The 26334-nt window shown below is 40.9% G+C and overlaps 1 protein-coding gene across 3 annotated transcripts; it reads left to right on the top strand.

The window, feature by feature from the left end:
- Nucleotides 1–24728, top strand: BEST3 (bestrophin 3). Of its 3 annotated transcripts, XM_002189688.6 has the most exons (10): nt 1–232; nt 3900–4069; nt 5770–5864; nt 6405–6638; nt 11882–12036; nt 12713–12790; nt 13208–13360; nt 16642–16722; nt 18048–18199; nt 20539–24728. In XM_002189688.6, exons 2-10 carry the CDS (start codon nt 3918–3920, stop codon nt 21443–21445), a joined length of 2007 nt encoding a protein of 668 aa, XP_002189724.5. In that variant the 5' UTR covers nt 1–232; nt 3900–3917; the 3' UTR covers nt 21446–24728. The 3 variants fall into 3 exon arrangements, with proteins under 3 accessions (XP_002189724.5, XP_030115467.4, XP_030115473.4); XM_030259607.4 differs by lacking the exon at nt 3900–4069 and having other exon boundaries at nt 2–232; nt 5784–5864; XM_030259613.4 differs by lacking the exon at nt 3900–4069 and having other exon boundaries at nt 154–232.
- Nucleotides 24729–26334: the final 1606 nt, after the last annotated feature.

Here is a 26334-nt window from a genome sequence, read left to right as displayed (position 1 = left end):
ACAGGACAGAGTACTTGGCAAAAACAGACTTCCAGAAGTGGAAAGACATTTTAACCCCTGTTCTTGTCAGTCCACTCCTCTTAGGGCTCAGCAGCAGCAACCCCTTGCTTCAGGTTAAGGGAAGAGCAAGGTGATTTTTGCAGATCTGAAGGGGACTTGGTTTAGGACGTCTGAGAAAGAGGAAGGGTCCAGGATTTGCTTTCGGGCTTGGATTGCTGAATCAAAATAGCAGGTCAGTGGATACAGCGTAAGCTTAATATGTTATTACAGTTGGCTTAACTCAAATCTCTCTCACTCACTTTCTCTTCTATACCGTAAATTAAAAAATAAGATGAACAATGACAAGGGGTAGGTTTGCATAGAGGTACTATTTATTTATACATTCTGTAAAGAACCTTTCATGGTCAGTTAGGAAACACTGATGGCTGTTATTTTGTACTGTGGTTTCTCTCTGAATCCTAATGCATCCTGAAACTCTCAGCCAGGCAAAAATCCCATTTACAATTGGGTTCAATATTAATGGAGAGGACACACTTGTATTTTTAGCTGTTTATGCCTAAAGTCTTCTGATGATCATTGCAAAAATGGAATAATATATAACTCACATTTCAGTCTGTGCTTGAGAAAGATTCAGAAAGGAAATAAACACTGAGTAAAAGAAAAAGCAGCATCATAGGCATGAGTAAGGGTCTCTACAGGCATTAAATGGGCATAACTTGTGTTATGTCCTCAAAACTCACAAGTCCGTACCAGCAAAAAGCCTAGCCCTATATCTGCTGATGAATTTAAAGGCAAAATTATAATTAGGAATGTTTTTCATGATACTGGTGCCTGTGGTATCTGATCTAGTGTACTCTGTCCTTCTTCAGCCCTGGCCAAAAGAGTGCTCGGGAAGGAATGTGCTGGGAGGCATTGTTACGATCTGCTCTTCCTGTCATCTCAGTTTTAGCTTTTTAATTTCCTGTGGCCATAAGTAATGTAGGAAGGACTTTCTGCCAACATGCTGCCCGTGAACCAAGGACTTGGGACCACTGTGCAAGAGCCAGAATCAGCACAAGGCTTTAGGCCAAAACTCCCCATTGCAAGGAGAGGCCATACCTAAATGGTTGTAGTTGTACTCAGAGAAAAAAAAAATACAAAAGCAGATTTAAATGTGTGTTTGCTGTGTTGAGAAATCTAACCAGACAAATGCATAGCTGTCTTTCATAGCTTTATATAGTCTAAACTGTTCTGTAATCACCTAATCTGACCTAATGTATATTTTAAGACATTGAATTATATTATCCTGAAGTCCCAGTATGAACCCAATGATAAATGTTAAGCAAAACATTTACTTAGCTAGAGAATAAAACAGATTGTACCACAGGCAAGGAAAGGCAAGGAAACCAAGGCATCAAAGCCTAAAATTGCTGTAACAGTCACACTTTTCTTTGCCCTGTTTCAGAGGTAGAAAGAAAAAGCAGGGGCATCCAGTGTCTTCCAAGAGTTTCTATTCAGAGTCAAGGGCATTGAGTAAGGTGCTAAGAGATGGCTGAAATGTGATGAAATGAAAAATAGTTGCTAGAATCAAGCAGACAAATTGCATTTAGTGGATAAAACTCTTCTCCCAGTCTAATGCATGGGGAAATATTCTTAATCCTGATTCCTGATAATTCTGCATTTGTAGCCAAAGCCCATCTACTAGGCCTCGCAAGACGGGATTTGTTTCAGGTCTGTAGAGAAGGTAGACCCACTTTGTCCAGCTTAGCTACTGACCAGTTTCTGGCACTTTTCACTTTCTGATATCTAGGAGGAAGGAGTCCTTCCTGAACCTCCAAAAGTTATGTTTTTAACACGAATGCCTGCCTTCCTGCAGAGCTGCAGAAGCTGCAAGGGTGCTGAAAGCAATATTTTTTCTTATGTGGCACACAACAGATGCCCAGATTCCAGGAGAGACCAGCAGAACCCCTCAGCCACTGCCTGTCTCAGTTATGTGAATTCTTCCTGAAGGTCATCTTCTGTCCTACAATTTGCCCTCAGCTTAAAGATCCTAAACAAGAGGGTGACTATCCAGTCCCCTGTTCTGGCATTTGGCTGCCCCCACAGTTAGCAATTTATGTTTTGTTTCATCCTGCATTTGTCTAACTTCATCCTCTCATTGTGGCCCTGTTGTTGTGCTGAGGGTCTGGGCTCTTGCCAAGCTACAAGCCCTCCCATTATCAGACATCTTTTCTAGATCTAAGTCCCTACTGGAGATTTCCATTACAACATGGATATTAATGGGAAGATAGAGATACACTTGTTGGTGGCATGGCTTAAACACATGCTCCACAGCATCAATAGGCAGGATCCAAAGGCTCCTACAACAGTTCCAGGAAACACAATATATTCTTAAGCATATTTTTTTACCCCATTCCTCCCCTATAGCCCAGCCACAGATTTTTTTCATTGTTCATAAAGCTGCACTTTTGCTGGAGAATGGACATCTTTGCCTCCATTTTCTGAAGCATTGCATCCTGACCACAAGATTTTTAGCAGACAGGACTCTAGCTCCATGCATGCCAGTCAGACAAGTTGGCTCTTGCATTGAACTTCTTGGAGTACAACAATGACAACAGAAAATTTAAAGGTCTGTGCCAAGACTCAGGAAAAGAAAAGCTATCAATTGGATTCTAAGGACCAAAACCCATACTTCTTTTTTTTTTTAAAGAAAGAAAAAAAACCCAGCACAAAAAATAATCTTCAGACTCATGCTGGCAAATATCAAGCAGTCATTCTGCAGAGGAAAAGAGACAGCCTGTCAGCAATACAAGGCTTATGGTGTCTTTTCCCTGATGATTCCCTTGGTGACTAAAATAAAAACTGGCACTTTTACAGGTGAATTTAATGGCTTACATTATGCTCTACATCAGAGACACAGTCAAGATGCACAAAATATTTGTCATCTATTAACTAGGAGTTCAGATTTTTATCTCCCACCCCCCAATAACTTTGCTACAGTGGCATCACAAAATTATAGACAACAATATTTGTGATACACAGTAACTTTCTTGAGATTTTTGTGCTTGTCTTAATTATTCTCTTTCTTGCATGCTGTATAAAACTGCTTTCATTCATGTTTGGAGCTACGATTTGTTTTGTAAGCACATGAAAGTTCCTGCAGCATCTTCCTGCACTGGGTAAGCAAGTACCAAACCCAGCATAAAGTATTTGCCCGTTGTATTTTAATTACACTGTGTCTCACACTACCTACCTGAGCAGCCCTAGGGCTGTTTTGCACGGCCATGCAATGCTGAAGTATTGACGAGTAAGTCTAGCTGCCAAGGAGAGAAATAAAAGCATTCCCCAGCTGATTTCAGCTGCTGTTGTAACTGTTAATGAAAGAGGCAGTCTCCAAATCTCATTTGGTTTTTCAATGATTATAATCACCACAGACAATTAAAAATACTGGCTGGGGATGTACATGCATTTGTGGAATTTAGCTTTACCTCTCTTACCAAGATGAAAAGCTTTGAAAACAATGTCAAGCAAATTTGTTTCCTATTATTTTCTCACAGTAGAGTGGAGCAAACTGAGAGTAAGCAGAGACTGCAGAGGTGTAATATGTTCCTGCCACTGCCACCCAGAAAGGTGGCCACATTCAGTGCTAACTGCTGGGTTTGGGTGGTCATTGACGTAAAGTCCAAATACAGCCTTGCATCAGTCAATCTGCAGGTCTCAACAGGGTTTGAAACCGCAAGATTTTTATTTTTCACTCTCTCTATATATATGAATACAAACACCATGAATTTATGTACACATATTTTATATGTTTAAATTTACATGTATATCCATGTATCTGTCTATACAGGGGTACATTCAGGTTAGGATACGCTGTCTAAAATGTTGTTGGTATCCTGCTTCTCTTCTGCTGTTTCTAGGCCCAGCCTACCACGACGATGACAGTCACTTATTCCAGCAAAGTAGCAAATGCCACTTTCTTTGGATTTCACAGATTACTCCTAAGGTGGAAAGGCAGCATCTACAAATTGCTGTACAGAGAATTTATTGTTTTTGCTACTCTTTACACAGCGATAAGTGTATTATACAGGTACACTCTTTCCAATTCACATCTCATTAAATGTTATACTGAAGTTTCAGACTTCCTAGTGTTAGGCGGATGAATGATGGGGGGAGGTTACTCTTTACTTATTGTCTTTTCCTTGGACATTTTCCAGTGCGTTTACCTTTCCATGTTTACTTTAAGGTTCCAGAGAAAATATGTAGAGTGTCAATACATTTTATTATATTCAGCTGATTGTACTTTTAGCCTAGCATTGAGTAACCATCCTACTGAAGCTAGACTAAATAAAAACTCAGAGCAAGCCTAGCTTTTGTCATTCTGACATTGAGCTGGCAGCTGTGAGAGTGCCTCCCTGCTTTAGATCAAAAGTATAGACTTCTTGTTCTCCCTGCAGAACTCTGTCTTTGGTTGTTTTGGGAACTTACAACACTAAGAGGTAATAATTTGGTGGGAATTTGCCAACACTATGAGGTAATAATTTTAGAGTGAAGTTATACAGCCAGGAAAAGCAAAGTTGTGCTTCAAGCTAGGAAGGCATGCAAACTTGATTTTTAAGCTTGCAAAGAACCAAAGAAAACTGCATGGAAGCCCGACAGGGTTATTATCTGTGTGCCACCCAGCTCCTGGCAAGAATACATTACAAGAAGAATTGCTTTTTCTACCAAGGTGTGAATTAAACACCATATGACAGATGCAATGCATCAATTAGTACAGTGAAACTTTTAATTGATGAAGTACTTTACATAGACGTATCAAAATTATGGTTCAGTTCTTATCGTGATTTCTAATTAGATCTCTGCTTTTTATTGGAAGGAAGGAGAAAATGAGCTTCAGTTTCTCTCTGATTAATCACCAGTTTTTGTTCAGTAATCTATACCTGTAAACAAAGAAACAAAATTATACCATTAATATGTAAAGGAACACCAAAGTCTCACAGTTATTAATTAATCTAATTTTATTGAAATGTCAGGCAATTGAAGACCATGGTAAATAAATCACAGAAAGCTTTCTCTATGTGCTCCAGTTTATTGCACATTTGTAAGAAAAATCCACCAAATATTTGTTATATATTCCTTTTATAAGAAATCAAAGAATAAATGTAATACTCGCCTATACAAATAAAAAAAATTATACTGATGCTTGTTGTATTTTATCAGATACCATTTCTTGTGGGCAGAAGCTACTACCATGGCCCATTTGCTATAATTTGGTGAATATTTTCCTATTGCGAAATACAGTTGTATTTTAATCTTGTGGAAAAGAAAAATTTCATAGGAGTAAGAATAAAAACCCTGTTGCACCAATGTAACATTTTCAAATCAGAGGAATTCTATTGGTAACCTTTTGCAATTCAAGTGGACCAGAGCATTTCCATTAAGTACCACCCTGGAAAAGGAGACTAAGCTCTACTTGCAGACTTAGAGCTTGCTGTCATCTCTGGTCTGTATGGGACAGCAAACTGATTCTCCAGACATATTGATCCAATTAGTAGTGCCAGTCAAATTAGTCCCAAGAAAATGACAAAAAACAGGGAAAAATACTGTTGTTTCCTCCAGCTTCTTTAATACTTGCCAAAAGTGTTCAGACCTTTACCTTTAAGAATTTGCTTGAAGGCATTAGCCAAGGTTGCTCCCCGGTGTACATATCTGATTATTTATACGTGTTTGCACTTAGTATCTAGTGCCAGAATATTATGGAAGGACAGATACATTTTATTTCTGCTGCAGATTTTTTCTTACAGGTAGCCAAAAACGATTCTTTGAAAAATTATCAATTTACTGTGACAGATATGCTGAACAAATCCCAGTAACTTTTGTGCTTGGTAAGTACCGGTTAAATGTGAAATTATTCTTCAACTATGTTTCAGTTCAGGCATTTTGCGAATGTTGGTGCATGGAAGCATTTCAGAGCTGAAGAGAATGTGGGAGGTTAGAGGTTCACAATAAATCATCTGCCTCCAACAGGCCTTCTCAAGTTCAAATTGCTTTTGTCACATCAACATTTATGCTCATATTGTTAATATACTAACAGGAAAGGTTTCCATATATCTAGATCTAGATCATGCTCACTATTACTGATTCCTTATACCTGATCTTCCAATGAGATTAATTCACCCTAAGTTTAACTACAGAGAGAAAATTTGGAAATTTGTGGGTATGAGATACTTAGTTGGAATGTCCTGTCACATTGCAATGTCCATTAAATAATTAGTATTTGTTGTATCCTGGGTTTTAACATGGCCTATTGCCTTTATTCTGGGAAATGTAACAGCTCAGTGATATGAACAACACTCTGCAAACCAAAATTAAAGTAACTGAAATCCTGATAGGCACTGAACTTTTTTTTTCCTCCTAACCCTCAGGTTTCTATGTTACTTTGGTGGTGAATCGCTGGTGGAACCAGTTTGTGAACTTGCCTTGGCCAGATCGTCTGATGTTGCTCATCTCCAGCTGCGTGCAGGGCAGGGATGAGTATGGGCGCTTGTTAAGGAGGACTCTCATGCGTTATGTGAATTTAACATCTCTGCTGATCTTTCGCTCTGTCAGCACAGCTGTGTACAAAAGGTTCCCCACCATGGACCATGTGGTTGGAGCAGGTACTGCACTTTGCTCCCCAAAATTGCTTTGCTTTCTCTCAGAGGTGGGGACTCAGGGAGGGAAGGAGCTAGCCTCATTTTTTCTTTCCTTTGGTCCCATGTGTTCCTCATACTAGCCCACGTCAAAGCAATCATCTTTCTCTTAGTGACTTAAATCACATAACCTTAAGAGTGCATCTTTAATATTCTTAAAGTCTTTAGCAACACTACAGAAATCAAATGAGTTTGACAGTCTTATGTGAATCTGCTTTCAGACCCCATGGAGGCAATAGGCCTGCCTCAAACACTCAGGTGTATGGAGCAGGTACAACATTCTCTAAAGCACAAAAAAAACCCCCAAAAAACAACAAAAAACAAAAAAAAACCAAAAAAAACCAACAAAAAAACCCCAAAGTTGCAATATAGTTTGATGCAGTAGGAATGATGTTATATGGCATTGCCTCAGTGTCTGGGATATAACTTGTTCTGGTGTATCAGAGACTGATCTCTTCAGGCACTTCACAAGCACAGCTTTATCTCAATTTTTATTGAAGTAGACTGCATTTTTAATAGATTACATTTTAAGTGTTGTGATTTACTCAAAAAAACCCTAAGCCCCAAGGGGTTTTTGTTTTTTTTAATATTGAAAACTTACTTTAAAATTAGTTTTTCAAGGATAACTAAACTAAGTATTAAACATGTCTTTGTTTTCTGTTTCTTTCAATAACACAATGAATGTAATGATGGTGAAGAGTTTTCAGTCATGTAACACTTTGATTATCTATCAAGGACTGACTGCTCAGTATTTAAAGGCAAGGTGTGGCACTGTGCCTTCTGACTGACATGGTCACTGTCAGAGGTAGAACAGCAATACAAAGTCATGTTCTCTACTGAATGTCTCGAATCTCTTAAAATTATTCCTTTGGCAGAGATTAGTAAGCAAAGTTGTAGCAAGTTAAAATATACAGTGTAATATACATATACACATTTCAAATATGTGTGAGAAGCTTTGGATATTTAAAAAAAATGCCAGGCAGGATGCACCAATCTTACTGGAGGGAAAAAAAACAAACAAACAAACAAAAAAACCAAAATAAACAAAACAAAACAAAACAAAAAAATCCCCAAACCATTTATGTTGGATTCATTGAATTTTAAATCTCTCCTCCTTGTGCTGTACAACAAAACTGTTTACCTGAGCCTGTGAGAGGTCAAGGAAGATTTTGTCACTGTCCCAGCAATCTGCTTCTACTATGCACTGGAAAATTACAACATTTCCAGGCAGCTAATCCAGCTCTGCCTCCCTATTGCTAAAGACAATCTGTTCCAAAGAGACAGAATGTCACAGCATTGTACCCAAATTGTAGACTGGAAGCAAGTTTTGATTGTTGGGTTTTTTAACAGTGAAAAATCTTCTACTATAAAATAAACTGTGTATGTAAGTATAGACAGTGTAGTCAGCTCTGGATTTCAGTACTTTTTTTGTAGGTTTTAATGCATATTGTGCTGCAGAGTTTTTATTGATGCAGTACCGAGCTTTTCAGGGTATATTTCGCTCCTATTAACATCCAGTGACTTAGAAAATACTCTGCAATCATCCCCTCCCTCTTTCCCTGTGGCATTACATATCAGACTGCACAGGAGAGAGGCATTGAGTATGAATGTGAACAGCACAAATCTGATACTTACAGCACAGTCATCATTGAAACAAATAATGACGATTTTGCATTTTGCTGTCAAACTGAGAATTGCCATGACATGATTATTGCTACATAGTTCTCTTTTCAGCAAATGAACTGCTTAAATTCATAGATTTTAAATTTGAGAACAGTGTCAAAATGATCTAGTCTGACTCATCCATAACACAAGGCACAAAAGCTTGCTAGCATCATCCTTTAACATGCTGCAATTTCTGACTGAGCTGTAATACCTTTTAGGAATATAATCAGCCCAGATTTAAAATTCAGATGGATATACTTGAGACTACACCACATCCTAGGTGAACAGACATTCACAACAGTAAACCTGCTGTTAAAGAGTGATATCTTATTCTCAGTCTGAACTTGCAGTGTTAACTTCTATTCACTGGATTTTGTAATAGGTTTGGGCTCTTCTTTTTTTTTAATTAGAAGAAAACATATATTTTCCCTCAATAGTTACATGTTAGCAGACTGCATAAGGGCTTGAATGAAACTCAAGAGCTTCACCAACTGTAGGCTCTGCCTATAGGATACAGTCTTGAGTGCTAGACCTTCCTTGACTCTTTTTCGTGTTTTAACACTCTGTGGAACTGTAAAGAGTAGATCCATGTGGATTCACTCCTTTATGATGCTGACTGCAGGAAGTGTCAAATGCCTAGCAGCTGTCCTGAGCACAGCAATCCTGTTGGCTGCAAGGTGCAAGAGGGATGTTGGATGCTCAAGAGTAAAGCTGTTAAAAAACAGAGTAATGAGTGAGCAGCAGAGCAGAGAGCACCCCAAAAGAGCTGATGGGAAACACTGAAGAGAAACATGAGGTGTGAGCTCATGAGCAACATGAATATCTATGGATGGCTGAAGTCTGCAGTACCAAATCCTCTACTGGAAGGAAGCACCTAAATTAACCCTTTCCCACATAACACAGAAGAAGAAAATGAAACTTTTATCTACTTGATCATGTTCCTTCTTCTCTAACCACTAGTATTAAAAATATTTACTGTGAATAACCTGAACCAGTCTTGTCTCAAACCATTGAGTTTTGACAGGAGAACTAAATACTCTTTGAATCACTCATGGGAGAGCATGAGTGATTTTGTCCCAGCAAGGCTTGTGTTCTCATCAATAATTTCCCTGTAAGATCTCTCTGGCTGACACTGTTCACATTAGTGTCCTTTGATTATTTATTGATTGCACTGCATGTCACTCTTCTGATACTTTCACAAGAATTCAGTGTCCTGAAATGCCTTAGATCATCCTTTTTCCTGATCTTGGCATAATATTTGACAAATATTTCCCATCTTCTGGAGCTGCTCCAGTATTCCAGTGCTTGTCAAAACCAGTATTCTTGTTTATAGAGTTTCTTGGTTAATTCTTTGAATACTCTTAAATAAAAATAGCATGACCATATTTAGAAGCCATGTAATTTTAATAACTGAAATTTTATATCCTCCCCTGATGGAATATAAAGTATTTCTGTACCCCTGCAATAACAGTGAGCTATTCTGAACTGTATGTTGTCTGTATTGCCAGCAGTAAGAGCAATCCAGAATTAGTATTTTCTGCAATAAGAATACTAGGCATTATTGATATTAATCAAAGAGAATGTTTAATCAATATTAACACAAACACTTCAATGCCAATTTGAACTTTATCATTTAAAAAATCAGACTTTGTTGAGCTTTCTGAACAGAAGGTGCCCAATTTCAGTGGAAAGCTGAACTGATCCTTGCTATTCTTTGTGACCCCTTCAGGCTGTGTCTTTCCAGAGCCTCCAAGTGACTTGCATCCAGTGTTTACCCCAGACTCAATTTTTTGTTTTTCTGTCTGTCTGTTTCAGCCTGACAGAAGCATCTTTTCCTGTCCTGAAATAAGCAGGCTGGCTGGACAAAAACTAAAGGCAGCCTGAAAGATTGACTTTTAGGAGTCAGGAGCCATAACTAGCAGGTTGATTTGTCTGGTTGCCTGATTATTTCTGATTATGAGAAGTGGCTGCAAAACGCCCAGGAAACTTTTAAAAGCTTTATCTTATTCAGTTCTGAAATTCTATGATACTGCATGAGTACTGTCTCTTGCTGATGAATATTTCCTCTTCTACAGTGTTTTCTGTCCTGTCCTTGCCTTCCTTCTCAGTAGTTGCAGTATTTCATACCTCCTGTGTAGGCTTGCTCCAACTGTACAATAGTGACATTTTCCTCAACAACAGAATATTTAAGATCACTGTGTTTAGCAAATCTCCTGTAATTTAATTCACATTTCTATGCAACACCACTGAGTTTCTATATATTTATTTGTTAGCTGTGTCATATGTCTTTAGCAATGTTAGCCATAATGGACAAATTCTTAGTTACTCGTTGGAGTCTACTGTCAATTCCCTTACTAAATTTTCAGCATTCAAACTTGTAATTAGTTGGCTGAGGCCCCTATTTTGGTGCTGTTGTGTTACTACCTTTGTCTTATTTCAGAGCTAATGTCAATACAACAAAATAAGCTTTATACCCACCCTGATAGATGTCACATACCTCTGCAAAATCTAAGAGCCTCCAAATATGACAATAGCAGAAAATCCGGGGTTTGGACAAAGGAAAATGTGAATTTTCTGAGGTTATTTTTGTCAAAGCCTGGGTAGAAGGAGGACAGTAGAGCAGAGCTTTCTTCCCCAGAGGGGTAGAGGTGTTGCTCCAAAAGCCAGCTGCTCCCTTGCCAGTCTCGGGCAGAGATTGGCTCTGGTGCAGGATTTGTCACACACAGCCCTGGCTCCCTGGCTATGTGACCTTGCAGCAGGGGGAAGCAGGGCTTCACAAGGCAGGGGAACTCTTCAGGCAACCTAACACCTTCCCAGCATCCCAGCAAGGCAAATTGCCAGGCAGAGAGCATCTTCAGCCTGCAGCCCCACAGCATGTCACCTGGCCCAGTGTCCCCTTAGCAGCAGGATGTCTGTGCATGATTCCCTCTTCACCTCTTTGCATGCCTTCATAACGCCAAAGAAAACAACAAACAATCTGTCAGGGAAGTATTTCACTGGCAGAAGGCACACTCTGTTGGGCTTTGTTTCATGCATGCACTCATATCCTCTGTTGCTTGATCACTGCTTTGCAGATACAACAAAAAATTATCAGAATCAGAAGGTCATATAACTGCACTTACAATATGTCAAAATGCTTCTGAAACCCATCATTGGTGAAAAACGTTTCTTGACGGATATATCCAGTTCCTTATTTTTATGAAAGTAGAATATGAAACTAGAGAGTAATTTGCACAATTCTTACTATTCTATGCATCTACCATATGTCAGCAGTTAGATATAAAAACACAGTAATAGCAAATTGTTATCTATATTGGTACAGAGGAATTTAGCATAGGTAATTAATGCAAAAAGAAGTTCTTTCAAGCAAGATCTGGCTCAATTTTTTTTTTTTTTATGAGGAGGTTACTAATTAGAATTATATGTTGTGTTTAGCAGAGTTCTATGCAAATATTACATAAACAGAAACATATTCCAAACATATAGTATCAGTAGTACTGAAAGCACAGAATAAATGAAGGTTGTTTTAATTTTTTGGTAAACAGGTTTTATGACAAAATATGAAAGAAAACTTTTTGATGACCTTAAGTCTCCCCACCTGAAATACTGGGTCCCATTTGTCTGGTTTGGAAATTTGGCATCAAAGGCACGAAAAGAGGGAAGAATTCGAGACAGTGTGGATCTGCAGACACTGATGAATGTAAGTAGAAAAAGGAAATATACAAAAAACTAATCTGAAATTGCTTTTCATTTACATAAATGTTTTTATTTAGTATGAACAGATCTCCTGTGTCATCTAAATGACCTTACTCAGGATTTATCCTACTTTTCTTTGTGTACCAATGCACACTTAAACACACAGCAGCATTCTCTAGGATTCTTTTTAATATGACTAAGAAGGTATTAAAAGAAACAAAAAATGTATGAGTAAAATATTATTGCAACATCACTCTAAATTCATACTTGTTCCATTGCTAAAAATATGAGAAATGAGAATAATTTGGCATTTTGAAGATTTTACTGTCAGGGAGAGATTATCTCCCTGAATATTTCATTAAGTGGTAAAACATCCTTTTTATGATGTAATATATTCTCTTTCCTGTATCACTAGACTGTGAATAAGACAGAAACAGATGAATTGTGAAGAAATACAAAGTATACTAAGTACTCCAACTCCATAAGCCCAGTCAATATTCAAATGGGGTGCTGGGTACAGTTATAGTATCAATTTATACATACTATGCTTTCTTGTCTCCTTGTCCTTTTATATGTGCAAAAATGAACTGCAACAAAATATTTATAATTCAGAATTGTATCCCATGCAAGTGTATTTTGTTGTGGTTTCTTGCTGGTTGATGTTTTTATTCCCCTTTTAGGAGATGAATAAGTACCGGTCGTGGTGTAGCCTTTTGTTTGGTTATGACTGGGTTGGAATTCCACTGGTCTATACCCAGGTACTGAGTTATTATCCTGTAGAAAGTTCAAAACACAATTTCCATAAAAGGGGTGTTGGTACCCAACATTTATGGTATAAAACATTCATAGTTCCAACCTGAGTCTCTGAGATACTGAGCACTGGTTCACTTGCGCAGGATCATGGAGGCCTGGCTAACTATTTAAGGCGTATTTAATGTAGAGAGGTTTTTAATATCTTGCCTAATTTGGAAGAGGGGAGGGAAGCACTGAAATGTTTTTCTGTTTCCTGAGTGTTCTTCCTGGCCGTAATTATTCCTGCAGCCTCTGTATCTGCAATACCTCCTACAGATTTATAAATTATATGGCAAAAGGCAGACAAAGGGCTTTGAGTATGGGTTGCTTTATGCATAAAATTGTCTTGGTTCATTATCTCAATGAAGTTCTGTTCTTTGCAGGTGGTTACTCTTGCAGTCTATACCTTTTTCTTTGCCTGCCTGATAGGGCGTCAATTTTTGGATACTGACCAAGGGTATCAGGGACATGACTTAGATATTTACATTCCAATCTTCACACTGCTGCAGTTCTTCTTCTATGCAGGATGGCTCAAGGTAAACTGGCTTTCTGGACAGGTGAAGGGGGAGCCCTCTCTGGGGGGATGGTCAAGGTGTCAGTTCTGTGATACCCAAGTAAAATCTCCAATGAATACTGAAGTTATATCAGAGATTAATTCAGCCTGAAGTGTTCTGTGGTCATATAAAATATCATGCAATACAGTTTTACTTCCACCTGACAGACTGTATAGTAAGAAATGGTCGTGAATCTGAAAGAGCCCGTTTTAGTAGCACCAATGCTGGACAACTCCCCAAGGGAGTATCACTCCCACAAAGTCTCAGGATTTGAACTATAAAGTGACAGAAAAGGGATTAAAAAACCTTTCTCATACTCCATTCTACGGTGGGGAACTGTGGCTGCAGACCTGGCATCAGCTGAAAGGGACTGAATGATACTTTCTTCTTATGATCAAAGCTGGAAGTATCTGCTGTTAACCTCATCAGATGCAGGCAATTAAAGGTCCCCACTTCCAGAGGGCTATGAAAGAGTAACAGACAATATTGGCTAGAACTCCACTGCATAAAAGTGTTCATTAAAAAGGAGAGTTGTAGAGGAATTGGATGCTGTCCATCCGCCTGTTGATGACTGCTGGCTAATGTATCACAATCAATCTGATAGTTGACTAATTACACCACGTACCTCAAGGTGGTTCTCTCCTCTGAACAGACTTGCTAGAAAAAAGTTTCATAGGGGTCTATGTACATTAGATCTTCTTTTGTGTTTATTAATCATGGATGGAAATATAGAGCTAACTTTTCTATTAGAATATAACTTTTCTGTTAGAATATAAATTGAATATAGTTGGCCATAGACACGCCTTTCCACAGCCAACTCCAAAAGGCAGAGTAAAGAAGGCAGCACACCAAGCTGGCAGATTGTGAAGAAAAGTAAAGTGCATGCAGGACAAGCTCCTCTAGTGTTGTGTCCTAGGAAATTAGGGGGAAAAGAATTTTGCTGCATAGGGACCAGCCTGGATGGAGGTGGGAGAGAAAGGAAGGGACGCTGCTACAGTGAAGGTAGCAACTTCTGGAGAAAAGTGAGGCTTTATCTGTAGGAGGTGTCTTCCCATTATACTAGAGGGTTAAAAACTGTAAGCTGTTCCTCTTGACCACCCTGTTGGTGCCCCTGAGGTGAAATGGGTTTTCCTTCTTCAGCACCCAAGGAGGCTTGTAGCATCTCCTCCTATAGCTAGGCTCAGAGCTTCCAGCCAACTATTGGCTGTGGCAGGTATGAGGTGCCTTTGTAACTGAAAATCTTCTGCAAAATGAAAAAGATAAGAAGTTTTTAAAAGTTAATTTAATGTCAGCAGAGTTTCCTCAGACTGGGGGTTCATCCAAACCTTCAGTGCCTGGAGTCAGGATATTTCTGTCTTGAAGGTTACAGCCAGTTTCCTGCTGAATGTGTTGGACTTTGGCTGCCAGGCAGCAAAAAAGGGCCCTGAAGTATTGACTTCCAGTAACTTGGCAATTCCTCAGAAATAATGGGTAAACTGAGCTCATTCCTTGGCCTGAAGCCTGGTCTGTTATACCTATAATACAGGGCCAATATTTCCCATTACACAAGACACTTCTAAATCTCCATTTTCTTTACAGGGACAGATGAACTGTCCAAATACAGAGTTTAGTTGTCCAGCACTAAATTCCTTTCTGGAGAATAAAGTCATGTCTCACATGCAAGGACCAGGTCAGCAAAAAAAAAGCCATCACCACTGTTTGCTCTCTCCCAGTCCTCACTTTTTTAAGCTCATGTGATAGGTTTTATGGTGGACTTTTGGGTGGTGGTCTGCTGGCTTACACGAAGCTGAACCATGTCTTCCCTGGAGAGCCACAAGACAGACTGTGTTCTGGCTCCTCCCTTTTGCAGCACTTTCATAGCTGCACCCAGAATTTAATACCCATGTGAATGAGTGTGAGCAGAGGTGACGCTTGTCTCCTTTCATTGCTCCCACCTTACAGGTGTTTCTGTAGTGTTAAATCTACTCAGCAGTTCTTTTGATCTGTGTCAATGCTGACCTGGGAGGTGGTGGCCTCAGAGAGTCAGCAAGTGCTTATCCACAGGTACAACCTAGAGGCACATAGGAAAAATATCCAGGGAGCAACTGCCTTGCAGCTATAAGTTATTTAGGTCATAGCTGTCCATAGTGATGTTAATAAACAGGATTGTTTAATCATACAGTTGTTTTACCCATATCCACATTAAATGAAGGACCTGACTGCTGCTCCTGTGTATGGCCCTGGTAATCACAAGGAAGGCTTGGAAGGGTTATCAAGAATATGATCACCTTCAAAACCAGGGCTTAAAAAGATAACCAGAAGGAGAAAATAATGGAGCGGAGATGATATTTAATGTCAGCATACCAAGAAATTAGGAAATAGAGAAGCAGTCTGAGATTTCCTAAATTTTTTTTTCTATTTAATCTTTTTTTTTCTCTCCATCAGCAGCTATGTGTTACTCTCCACACAATATACTTTAGTGATCACGGGGGTGGAGGGTAGTCTCTGTGGGTTTTTTCACTGGATATGGGGAGCCAGAGAGGGTACCTTTCCAGACTAGTTCCCAGACTAAGGTACCTCACCACAAGTGTGTCTGAACTCACTGCTTGATTGTGTCCTCCACAGGATGAGCTTCTGCCCTGCAGTTTCAGCCTGTTTAGGTACAGAAACCCAAGCCAGCAGGCCACATTGAGAACCAGACTCAGGTTCTGCCTCTGGGATTTGGCTAGCATGATGCAGAGTTAAGTCAAGTCAAGTTTTTTGTACGATGGTTTTCTTCAAAAGCCTTGGAAGGTTGCCATTGGGGTTAATGCTGATAAAGAAGTAGGGGCTGAGGACTGAGGTGGAGAGATGAGCTCCACTCCCTCCAGCAAACTCCAGCTGCAAGGCTTGAGAATACTAACCCCATGGGCTGGTGGACTGTTGCAGACAGTACAGTAACAGAGCCTCTAGCTGCTAAACCATTGATTTAAATGAGCCAAAGACAACAGTAAGGAAAGGTAATGACTATTGGATATGACAATTACCTTGGCCCAGACATGTCACAGTTCCCAGTAGGCCAGCACTGACAATTATGATTGACAGCACCAGCGAGGCACAGAGATACAGATCTATAGTGAAAGCAAACTGGGCTTTGCTAGGCTGGCTGAACAATCACACAGAGCACAAGTTATGATTGTAAGTGACAGGCAGGGAGAGAAAGAAAAATCCAATCCTACTTTCTCTGCAGCACTAGTCCTGACATGGCATGCCAGCCTCTCTTCACTGTCTTGTTTTCTTTTCAGGTCGCTGAACAACTCATTAATCCATTTGGAGAAGATGATGATGATTTTGAAACTAACTGGTGCATCGATAGAAATTTACAGGTTGCTGTTGTTATTTCTACTTCCAGTTTTACTCTACCATAGGTTATCATTACATCTAGCACTATGTCTTAAATTGAGGAATAAATCAGGGGAAAAAGTGTTAGCAAAACATATTCTTTCCCTGAAGGATAACCTGTGGCTGTGATCCACAGAGTTTGTTTTCACAACCTAATTCATCTTGATTTTGGTATTTGGCATTTAGAATGCCTGACTAAACATGCAAACAGCTGACCTTAAATTATAAAACCACTCTATGCCTGGAAAAACATGTAATGTAGGTCAGTCCTGAAAATCCAAAATTCATTCCCACATAGATAAGAACACATTTTGCTAATTTGAATGTCTCGAGATTAAAATATTGCATATGAACATTCCTTTAAAAAGAAAGTCAGCAAAACCAGTAAAAACACTACGCAGGGCCCTGAACTAATAAGCAGGGCCAGTACCATGACTCATGTTGGGATGCTGTCACCCATGGCGGTATCTGTGGCCAGCCCAGGAGCCAATGTCCCCGGTCGTAGGGGCTGTGAGATGGCAAGGGTACAGTTTTATTCCAGTTACCCCTGATTCCCAAAGAGTCCTGACTGTTGGGCTGTCAAGGAGCTCAGAGACATGTGGGACAGAGGTCCCACAACACCTGCTGCTCCCCTTGCATAGAGCAAAGTACAGGCCTGGCTGAGCTGCTGTTGGACTCCACTCCAGGAAAGCAGAGCTCAGGAATTAGGGGAAGCAAGGGCCAAATAAGCCACCAAATTAAGCAAAAAAAAACAGAGTAAGCCATGCAGGTATGTGCAAGAATTGGAAAGGACTTCATACAGATAAAGATGCTCTCTGGCTTAGTACCATGTCAGGATACTCATGCTACTGTTAGAGCCTCTTGTGTAAAATTTATTAGAAGGATGTTTACATACTTGATTCAGAATGTTAAAATGGCAATGAAGCCTATCAGAAAGATTCTTGATCTCTGGACATTTTAAGGAGCACATGTGTAATACTTTACACAGATTTTCCATAGCAGATGAAGGATCATATTTAATTCATTATTCGTGTGGGAAGGACTTCACTCTGGCACAAATATCTTTGCAGTACAGAAGATTCAAGTTATGATAAAATGTATCCTTTCATGAATATAGGCAGATATAGGGGGTTTATTTTGTAATACTGAGTCTCTTCCTAATGCCCAGGCCATCATACACAGCTTATGTTAAAGGGTTTAAGAAATGGTTAAAGGGTGTAAGAAATGTTGACCCAGTGAGTATAAAGTAGACTATTTCATATACTCCACTATCTTGAAAGTGACATGATTTATGCAAAAAAAATTTAAGGTTTCACTTCTGGCTGTGGATGAGATGCACATGAACTTGCCAAGGATGGAGAAAGATATTTACTGGAATGATACCTCTGCCCGCCCACCCTACACAAAAGCAGCTGCTGATTACTGTATTCCTTCCTTTCTTGGATCGACTATTGAAATGGGGTGAGTGGCACTAAGGGTCCTCAATGCCATCAGAAACATCACCAGCCCAACAGTCTGCACTGACTGGCAGACAGTCAGAGCAGGGATGCGGGCTCTGACAATACTTCAGGCAGAGAACATGGCAGTGGGAAAAGAAATTAGGAGGGAATGGACAGGCTGGGGAGGATGTCTCCAGTGGTCCATGTGTTCATCCAAGTTGTGCACGCAGATCTTAAATTGTATAATCAATAAATAGAGCGTGTTTGCAGCGAGGGTTTGTTGATAGTCCCTGAGCACAGGATGATACCTGAAGACAGCGACTGATTTATCTTAATGATACTTGCTTTGCTACAGCTTCTTCATGCATCCCCAGTTAGCAAAACAGTTATTGTTTTGTTCATTTAGTTAGCAGACAACAGTTGAAATCAGTACAGATTTTTGTGAAGACCAACAAGGAACCATCTTAAATGTTGTATGACTTTTCATTGATTAATAATCCTGGCATGGAAGTCGAAATGGCCAGATTTTGTGAAGGTATGAAGAGGATTTATTTGCAGAGATGAGCAAAGAACAGAGGGTATGGGATTGCCCCCTGTTGTCAGGATCTATATGAGGAATCAGTGACAGGCCAGCTAGCTTAAAAGATGCTAGTTTACATACTTGTGACATGCTGTAATATAGACAGATCAATAAGTGTAAATACCATCATGCCTGAGAAAATATAGGGCAAGTAGATGTTTTCATCTGAAAACCTTTTTAAAAACTTTACAGAAAACATTTTTTTTAACTTTAAAAATTATCTCAAAATATTTACAATTTTCCCATCATTTCCCACCTTTATCAAAATTAAGTGTCTTTAATTTTTTGTTTCATTTGGCCTCAAAATTGTGGCTTTCACATTTTTTATCCTCTTATTTTTTTCATTTTCATTTTTCATTCTACTACAAAGGACAATGGTTTCTCACACACAGCCTTTTCAGAAGTTTTTTTCTTTCCTTCTGGAAAAAACTATAAAATGGCAAAAAGAAAAGTAAAGAAGGGAGTAAAAAAAGTAAAGAAGAAAAATTCATAGAATATAATTTATTTTAAGGTAATTTCTAGGGTGGAAAGGTAGCAAAAAAGAAACATCATTCAGTCTGCAAACAATTTCTAATAAAAAGTACTTCACACAAAAAATTAAGGAAGGAGAGAATGAGAAGTAGCTCTCTGATCACTCCTGTGGAATGCAAACAGCTCTGAGGTGTTGACTTTTTATTAATTATCTTCTCATGTGAAACATTTCTCTGTTCATATCTCTAAAAATTATGGATAACTCTTACACAAACTTCAAAAACAAGCTCTAAAATTCTTCCAAATCCAAAGCAAATATATAAAACTTGAGCCCAAACCCAAAGTCTTCTCCAGTCTCCTCTAGCTAATATCTGGAACAAGTTGCCTAAAGAGGTGGTAGTTTTCCCATCCCTGTAAATATTCAAGGCCAGGTTGCATGGGGCAATGAGCAACCTGTTATAGCTGAAGGTGTCCCTGCTCATCACAGGGACGTTTGATTAGATGCCTTTAAAAGTTCCTTTCAACATAAGGAGATTCTGGAGGTTCTATGATCTCCAGAAATGCTGGATGAAGTTCCTCTGTCCCTCCAGGTTAGTCTTGCCTGTGCTCCTTGCCTCAGCTTTGGCCCAAGCCCCTTTGCCATTCTTATCCTTAGGACAGGTAACTGGGCCAGTTTGGTTTGTCCAGACTGCACTGAGTCAGTGCCGTGTACTGAATTCACTGGCATGTGCAGCAATAGTTGTGCTCATGAAGCAACAAGGCTATTCAGGAGAAGAGTACTAGGTACAGGTGAGACCTTCAGACACACTGTCACGCCCCAGAAGTAAGTGAGATTTGGCCATATGAGTAGTTTCAACATTTTTTCAAACTGTTGTCCTCCGTTTCCAGCAGTAGCTTTTTCACTGTTGCTATTTTTTGCCTGAAGGATTCTCCTGAAAACGTAACTACAGCACTGACTAGGGTTCCTTTCTCCCCTTTTCCCTCACCCTGAGCACAAGCCTGACCATGTGGAGCTGCCTCAGAAGGCTGCAGCTCAAATATGAAATGGTGCCAGATGCCTGGCTGGATGCCCTCCCAGCCTGGTCCATAGGAAAAGAGACTTCTGGATGTGGAAAGCTCTTTGTGTGATCTGGCTGATTCAAAGGCACAGATACTCTTTCCTGGCACCCTCATCCTTTTCTTCCTTCTCTTTAGGGACATACTAGGGCTTTGGTTCCTATGTCTTGCGTCCTGTGTCTGAGACAGAGGGATAATGTGCATAGATGTTTCCTATATTTAAGTGACATCTACTACCTGGCTTTACTTGGCAGGCTGGCTGATACTGAATTTCTCTATGGGGAAGAGTGGCCTTGGGAAGAGGAGAAACACCAGAGGCAGTATTCAGTGTTGAGAAGAGTCAAGAGGTTTCTCAGCGTCCATGAGAGTCCTTCATACCCAACTCACCAGCGCTACAGTCGGCAGACAAGTGAGAATTCGGTCTTTTTCCCAGCAGATGAGAAGGGGCACATCAGACGGCTGCAGGAAATGCACACAAGAGGGAGGCACTCTACCTTAAGCTTCAAGAAGAAACATGAAGGAGTTACCAGAAGTAACAGACTTCACAGTAGCCGAGAGCTAGGACCCATAACAGAAACCTCAAGGAACGAGGCACAGTTTGGTGACAGTGACACCTCATCTGAGACAACCAGGCCAGTTCCTGAGGTCGTCGTTTCTGAAGCCCAGGAGATTGAACCTGATGTGCTGGACAAACCAGACCCGCCAACAGAGCGCTCTGCAAGCATGCCAGAAGAGAAGCTCCAAAGGATCCTAGCTGAGGCAAATGTGGCTCTTCTGAGCCAACAGTTTTTCCCCCCAGAAATGACTCCATACCTCTCAAGTTCGGAGGTGCATCAGTCACTTCCTAGTGTGATAGGAGAGCCCAAACATGAGCCCCAGGTTAGTAACATAGCTGGTCTCATAACAGATCATGAGAGAAACCTTCAGCGATGGAGTTTACCAAGCTTCCATAGTCCTAGTACAGCATCAAACACTGATGCTGCACCACCTTCAACAGATTCTGGGACTACTTCACGGCAAAGGACATTAAGTGGTGGAAAAAATGGTACTTCTGCTTGTGCTCCACAAACATTTGAGATGCAGGACTTATGGGAAAACCTGGACAGTAAAGAAACAGCCATAGTAGAATTTTCTAATGATGAGAGTGAAAGAAAACTTTGAACATTCTTCCTCTGGGTTTGACTGAACTTCTTGTCTTCTCCTGAACATGGTTCTCACACAAATTTGCTGAAAGTGCAGAAGGGCAGACTCAGTACTCTGCCAAGTCATGAACAATATCCAACAGAGGATTTGGGCACCTAAATAGGAGGCACTGTGGTGACATATTTTAAGCCACTTGGTCACTGGCTTGAAATCTGTGACTCTGTGGGAAATAAACTTACAGGGAGTACTAGGAGCCTCAGGATGTATATGGCAGTGAGCTGTGTAGACATAACTAGAGGAAACACTAAGGTTATCAGAAGAGTGGGTATGGTTCTGTCTACTTCGGATATACACTGAACTCTGCTGCCTTTGTCTGCTCTGTCAGCTTAAGGTCCATGACATTCCTGTAAGACCTACCAACAGTATTGGTTTCTACTCAGGTGGCTCAAAGGCAAGACGTGGGCTCAATTCCTTTCTCAGCCTGGAGAGAGTCAGCCCACCATCTCTTACTGCCTGGAGGAACACTTGAAAAATCAGGCCCGTCATTTGTGTAGGACAGTATTCTGCCCCACTCCTGATGAAGCTATGCCACTAAAGAGTAGACAAAATAAAAGGATTAAATGTTCAATTTTGTTTTAAATAATGGAAGGTGCAAAACAGCTGATGAGCTGGGCATGGTATGTCTGAGCCTTGGAGCATGTATGTAGCATACCCAGTGACAGTTTATTGTAAAATGAGGCTCCCAGGTGACCTCCCTAGGGATGACAGGCCTGCAGCACTGTCTCAAGAGGTGATGGAACTGCGGGTGCAACTAAGCCTAGACTCCGCTCTTGTGGAGATCTTCAGCTGGAAGAGCACAGGCTGTAGTCATCCCAGGCAGACAACGAAGTGGCCCATGACTCCTACCAAAACTGTTCTCCACTTCCTTAACTTCTCCCCCATTCCCATGCTTCCCAGGTATACCACACACATTCTTAATTAACCCAAACCTGAGTCAGCATTAGGTGGCTCCTGCTACTCCAGGAATGCCCAAACCACCTCCCTAAACCTGCTTATAGTGGCCTGGCCTTCCACCTATCACTCCTGCAAAAGTCTCAAAGTAGGCCAGGAAAGCAGCCACAGCTCCTTGGGTTTAGCTCACACACACATTTACAGAAGTGCAGTCCGGAGCATGTTGCCAGCATTCTCCCATCAGTGAGTATCCAAGTAGAGGACAGACAAGGTAGCTTAAGGACTGAAAGAACAGAGGGTGGGGTGGGACCAAAAGTTACGAGGCTCCAACAACCAGCAAAAGCAGTATGGACTTCATGGACAGCGAGTCCACACAGCTCTCTTGCTCAGAAGGCTGCACTTCAAAAAACAAACCAGCCTCTCTGCCAAGTAACTGGTAACGTCAGTGGCTCCTGGGAGAATTTAGGAGTCCCTGAACCTGGGAAGGGAATGAACAGACCTGCCTGCTCCTGGTCCTACAGCCAACAACTTAGGTAAGGAGCCCTTCTGGTTGGTGTCACATACAGCAGGACCCTATCTCATCTGGGTAGGCTTTGTACAAAAATCAACTGCCCTTCCCACTTGTACTTCTTCCAGCTTCATTTCAGCCTGGAAATTGGGTCCTGCTGCTGTATATTAGGCATGGTGTGAGCAGAGCCATGCTCTCAAATCCTCCAAAGACACTAGACAACAACACATGTATCCTGCCAGTTTAGGAAGCAGAGGACACTTGGCCCAAGGAAGCACTGTTTAAACTCATATTATATGAATTACAGTTATGCAGTAAAGTCAAGCATGGGTTTGCCAGGCACCTATGGAAGGACTTCTTCACACCATGAGATGAGGTGACACTGGTGTCTGACAGCATCTTATTGAAATTTGATCACAATTTGGAGTCAGGTGTTCTGGTACAACCTCACACTTGCCACTCCACAAGAAGTCTTCAGGCAATTCATGTTGCTCTGTTTTTTAGGTTTGACCAACAAAATGAGAAACTCTGTGGAGTGAAATTATAACAGAAATAAACAGCGCCTTAACCTAGCAGTCCAGTTTTCTGAATGGCCCTTATGCAACTTCTGGAAGCATTCCCTTTTTTCTCCTAATTCCCTCTTTCTTGTAGCTGAAGCCACACTTTTCAATTCAGCATTTCTCAATCTAATTGCATCTGCAACTGTCAAGGAAATTAATTTACCAATGAGTTTAACTTAAATAAATGGCTAATTTTAAGTACAAACAATACTTTTCAGGACAGCCAGACAGGTCCAGTCACACAGCTAGAAACAAAGTAAAAGTAACTTCTGCTCTCCTCTATAGCACTTTTGTCAGAAGAGCAGTACAAGTTTCTGGGGAGTTGGCCATACTCCTCCTAGGTAGGCATGTGTAGGAAGGGTTTCCAGCAGCTGTGAAGGAAGCTGGCCCACACCCTAGCTCTCTCCTCACAGTACATAAACACAGCTTGGGGAGCTGTGCTTCACGCTGTAAGGGAACTTAAGCCAGAAATTGGAGATGACTCTCAAGTGTCCTCCACAAATCTGCACTGAGAGACCTGTCCCACCATACCTGCTCCCTCTAATCCTTCACACAGCTTCCACTGGGCTTAAGGTATTGGACCAAAATGCTCTTGGCCCCCAACCCAGACATCAGCTTGTTTCATCCCAGCACTGCTAAGCGTGAAAAGTCTTCCCAGCTTCTCATCATCAAGCTCTGCTCATCTTCTCAGCCTGGCTGCTGCCTAGGGCACACACTGCTGCTTTCCACCAGGACCTTATACATCTAATCAGCAATGATTTTGCTACCTCTCCCACTCACTCTGCCAGCACACCCTGCCCTGCAACAGTGTTCATTATTTGATGAAGGCTAAGGGTGACCACACAGCAGCCATTAGGTAGGTAAGAGCTTCAGTTAAGCTCCACAGAGGTGTCTATTACACATATAGATGCATGCTAAATTAGGAATTACAGTTCTGAAGTCATGCAATGCAGTCTGTAATACACAGCCAGCATTTCATACAGTGGGCCAGCTCCAGGTTCACTACAGTAGTCTGTTCATTGCTTCTGATTAAGCTAGTGTTGGGATGAGTTATCAGAAAAGTTTCCTTTCATCATTTAGCCTGTTATCTCACTTTGGCAAAGAACAGTATATTCTGCTTTGTATTAAATTATCTTTTGGGATTATATGATCTTTTATGCACTTTTCTCAGTAAACAATTTGCCATTAAGTATTTTAGCAAACCCAACAATCTACAATTCATGTTCACAGGTATAAGCAATGCTGAATTATTGCATGAATAAAGGCACTTTGAGAAACACCATCGCCCTGGTTTTACTGAACTCTCCAGAAGCACTTCTGGCAAGGGTTTGACCTATCATGCAAATCAACTTGATGTCTACCAGGAACAGCAAGGCACTTACAAAGTTAGCAAAGTTGGACAAGGATAGAACAAGGCCAGGATAGACAAGTAGGTCAGAGCAGCAGTTTGCTCCCATCAGATGGTGTTAATCTTGAGCAAGATCAGATATATCAGACCGAAGAGAGGGCTAGTCCCTGTGCATGCTGCCTGACTTCCCACCTGTTTCTAGGATGTGTTCACACTCTGCACTGAAATTCAGAGCCAAGATGTCAGTGCTGGGGCTGACTGGCTGTGGGGACATGTCCTAACACCCTTAACTGTTGTAAATAACAGATCTCTGACTGCAAACTCATATTTGAGGAACATATATATAGTGTATATATAGTGAAAATATACCAGAGTGTTAAGTATGCTGCATAGCAGAGAAAGCAAAAATACCCTCCTGCTGTTAAATGAGGGATGGAGCTTTATAGATGTTTGTTTCTCTTGACTCATGACCAAACAAATGACATTTTCTAAACAAATAAGTTAGCTCATGGTTAATCCATTCTTTGAGAGTGACATGGACAAAGAGGAATCAAGGCAAGATTGGCCTGAAATACACAGTAACTTCACACAGCTCAATCTCATCTGCAGAAAGAGACAGCTAGCAGCATAGTCTTTTGCTAGAGGTTGATATCCTGGATGCCAAATGTGCAATACAATGTGGCTACAAATAGAGAGTCATGAAAACAGGCACCAGAGAGAAAGATTATTTCATATTGGAAGACAAGATCAGTATTTAGAGATACCTACAGGAAAACCATCCTGGTTTTGTAATACTTATTGAGTCTTACAACAAAAAAAATAAAATCTAGGGGGCTGTGATTGTGATACCACCAAGGCCAGCCTTTGGTCGGTGTCAGGCACATCCAGACAGACGGCAGCAGCAAGCGCCTAGGGGCCACCAACCTCTGCTCCAGTGATGCCACCATGGGGCCAGTCTCCATCTCCCCATGGCTCTGCCCTGCTGAGGAGGTCCCCAGTGCACATGACTGGGACTTCAGACATTTGCAGGCTTTAGGAAGATACAAGCAGCCCTAACATGCCAACAAATGACATTTTTTTCCTGCAGGACAGAGAGCAACCTGAATTTCCAATTGTTGCTCCACCCTCAACTCCCCTTCCTCCCAGCAGGTGAACCACTGTAAAGAAACACAAAATGTAACTGAAACAGCACTGAGATAAAGCAGATTTTGTTTGGTTGAGTTGTATGCATGTGTATGGGGGCAGTATCAGCTGTAGCAATCCAAACAAATAATCCAGTGGGTAGAATTTAGGTGAATCTTTTGCCAAATCAGCACAGCTACCTGTGACTGTTTCATCTGAAACTCCTGCCACAGCTGACAAGAAGGGGCTGAGCAAGGGGCAGTAGATGTGTAGTGCTGGTGCATGGGTCCCATAACTCATCTGAGATGGAGGAACACTGGTATCCCCTTGCACTCTGGGTGCATTCTGCGTTTCTAATGTGAGTAGATGCTGCTCCAGCTGCTCACACCGCCGAGGGGGAGAGGAGTCAGGCACTAAA

This window comes from Taeniopygia guttata, chromosome 1A (genome assembly GCF_048771995.1).
Source record: "Taeniopygia guttata chromosome 1A, bTaeGut7.mat, whole genome shotgun sequence".
NCBI classification, from domain to species: Eukaryota; Metazoa; Chordata; class Aves; order Passeriformes; family Estrildidae; genus Taeniopygia; species Taeniopygia guttata.
This window is presented reverse-complemented; position numbering and strand designations above follow the sequence as displayed.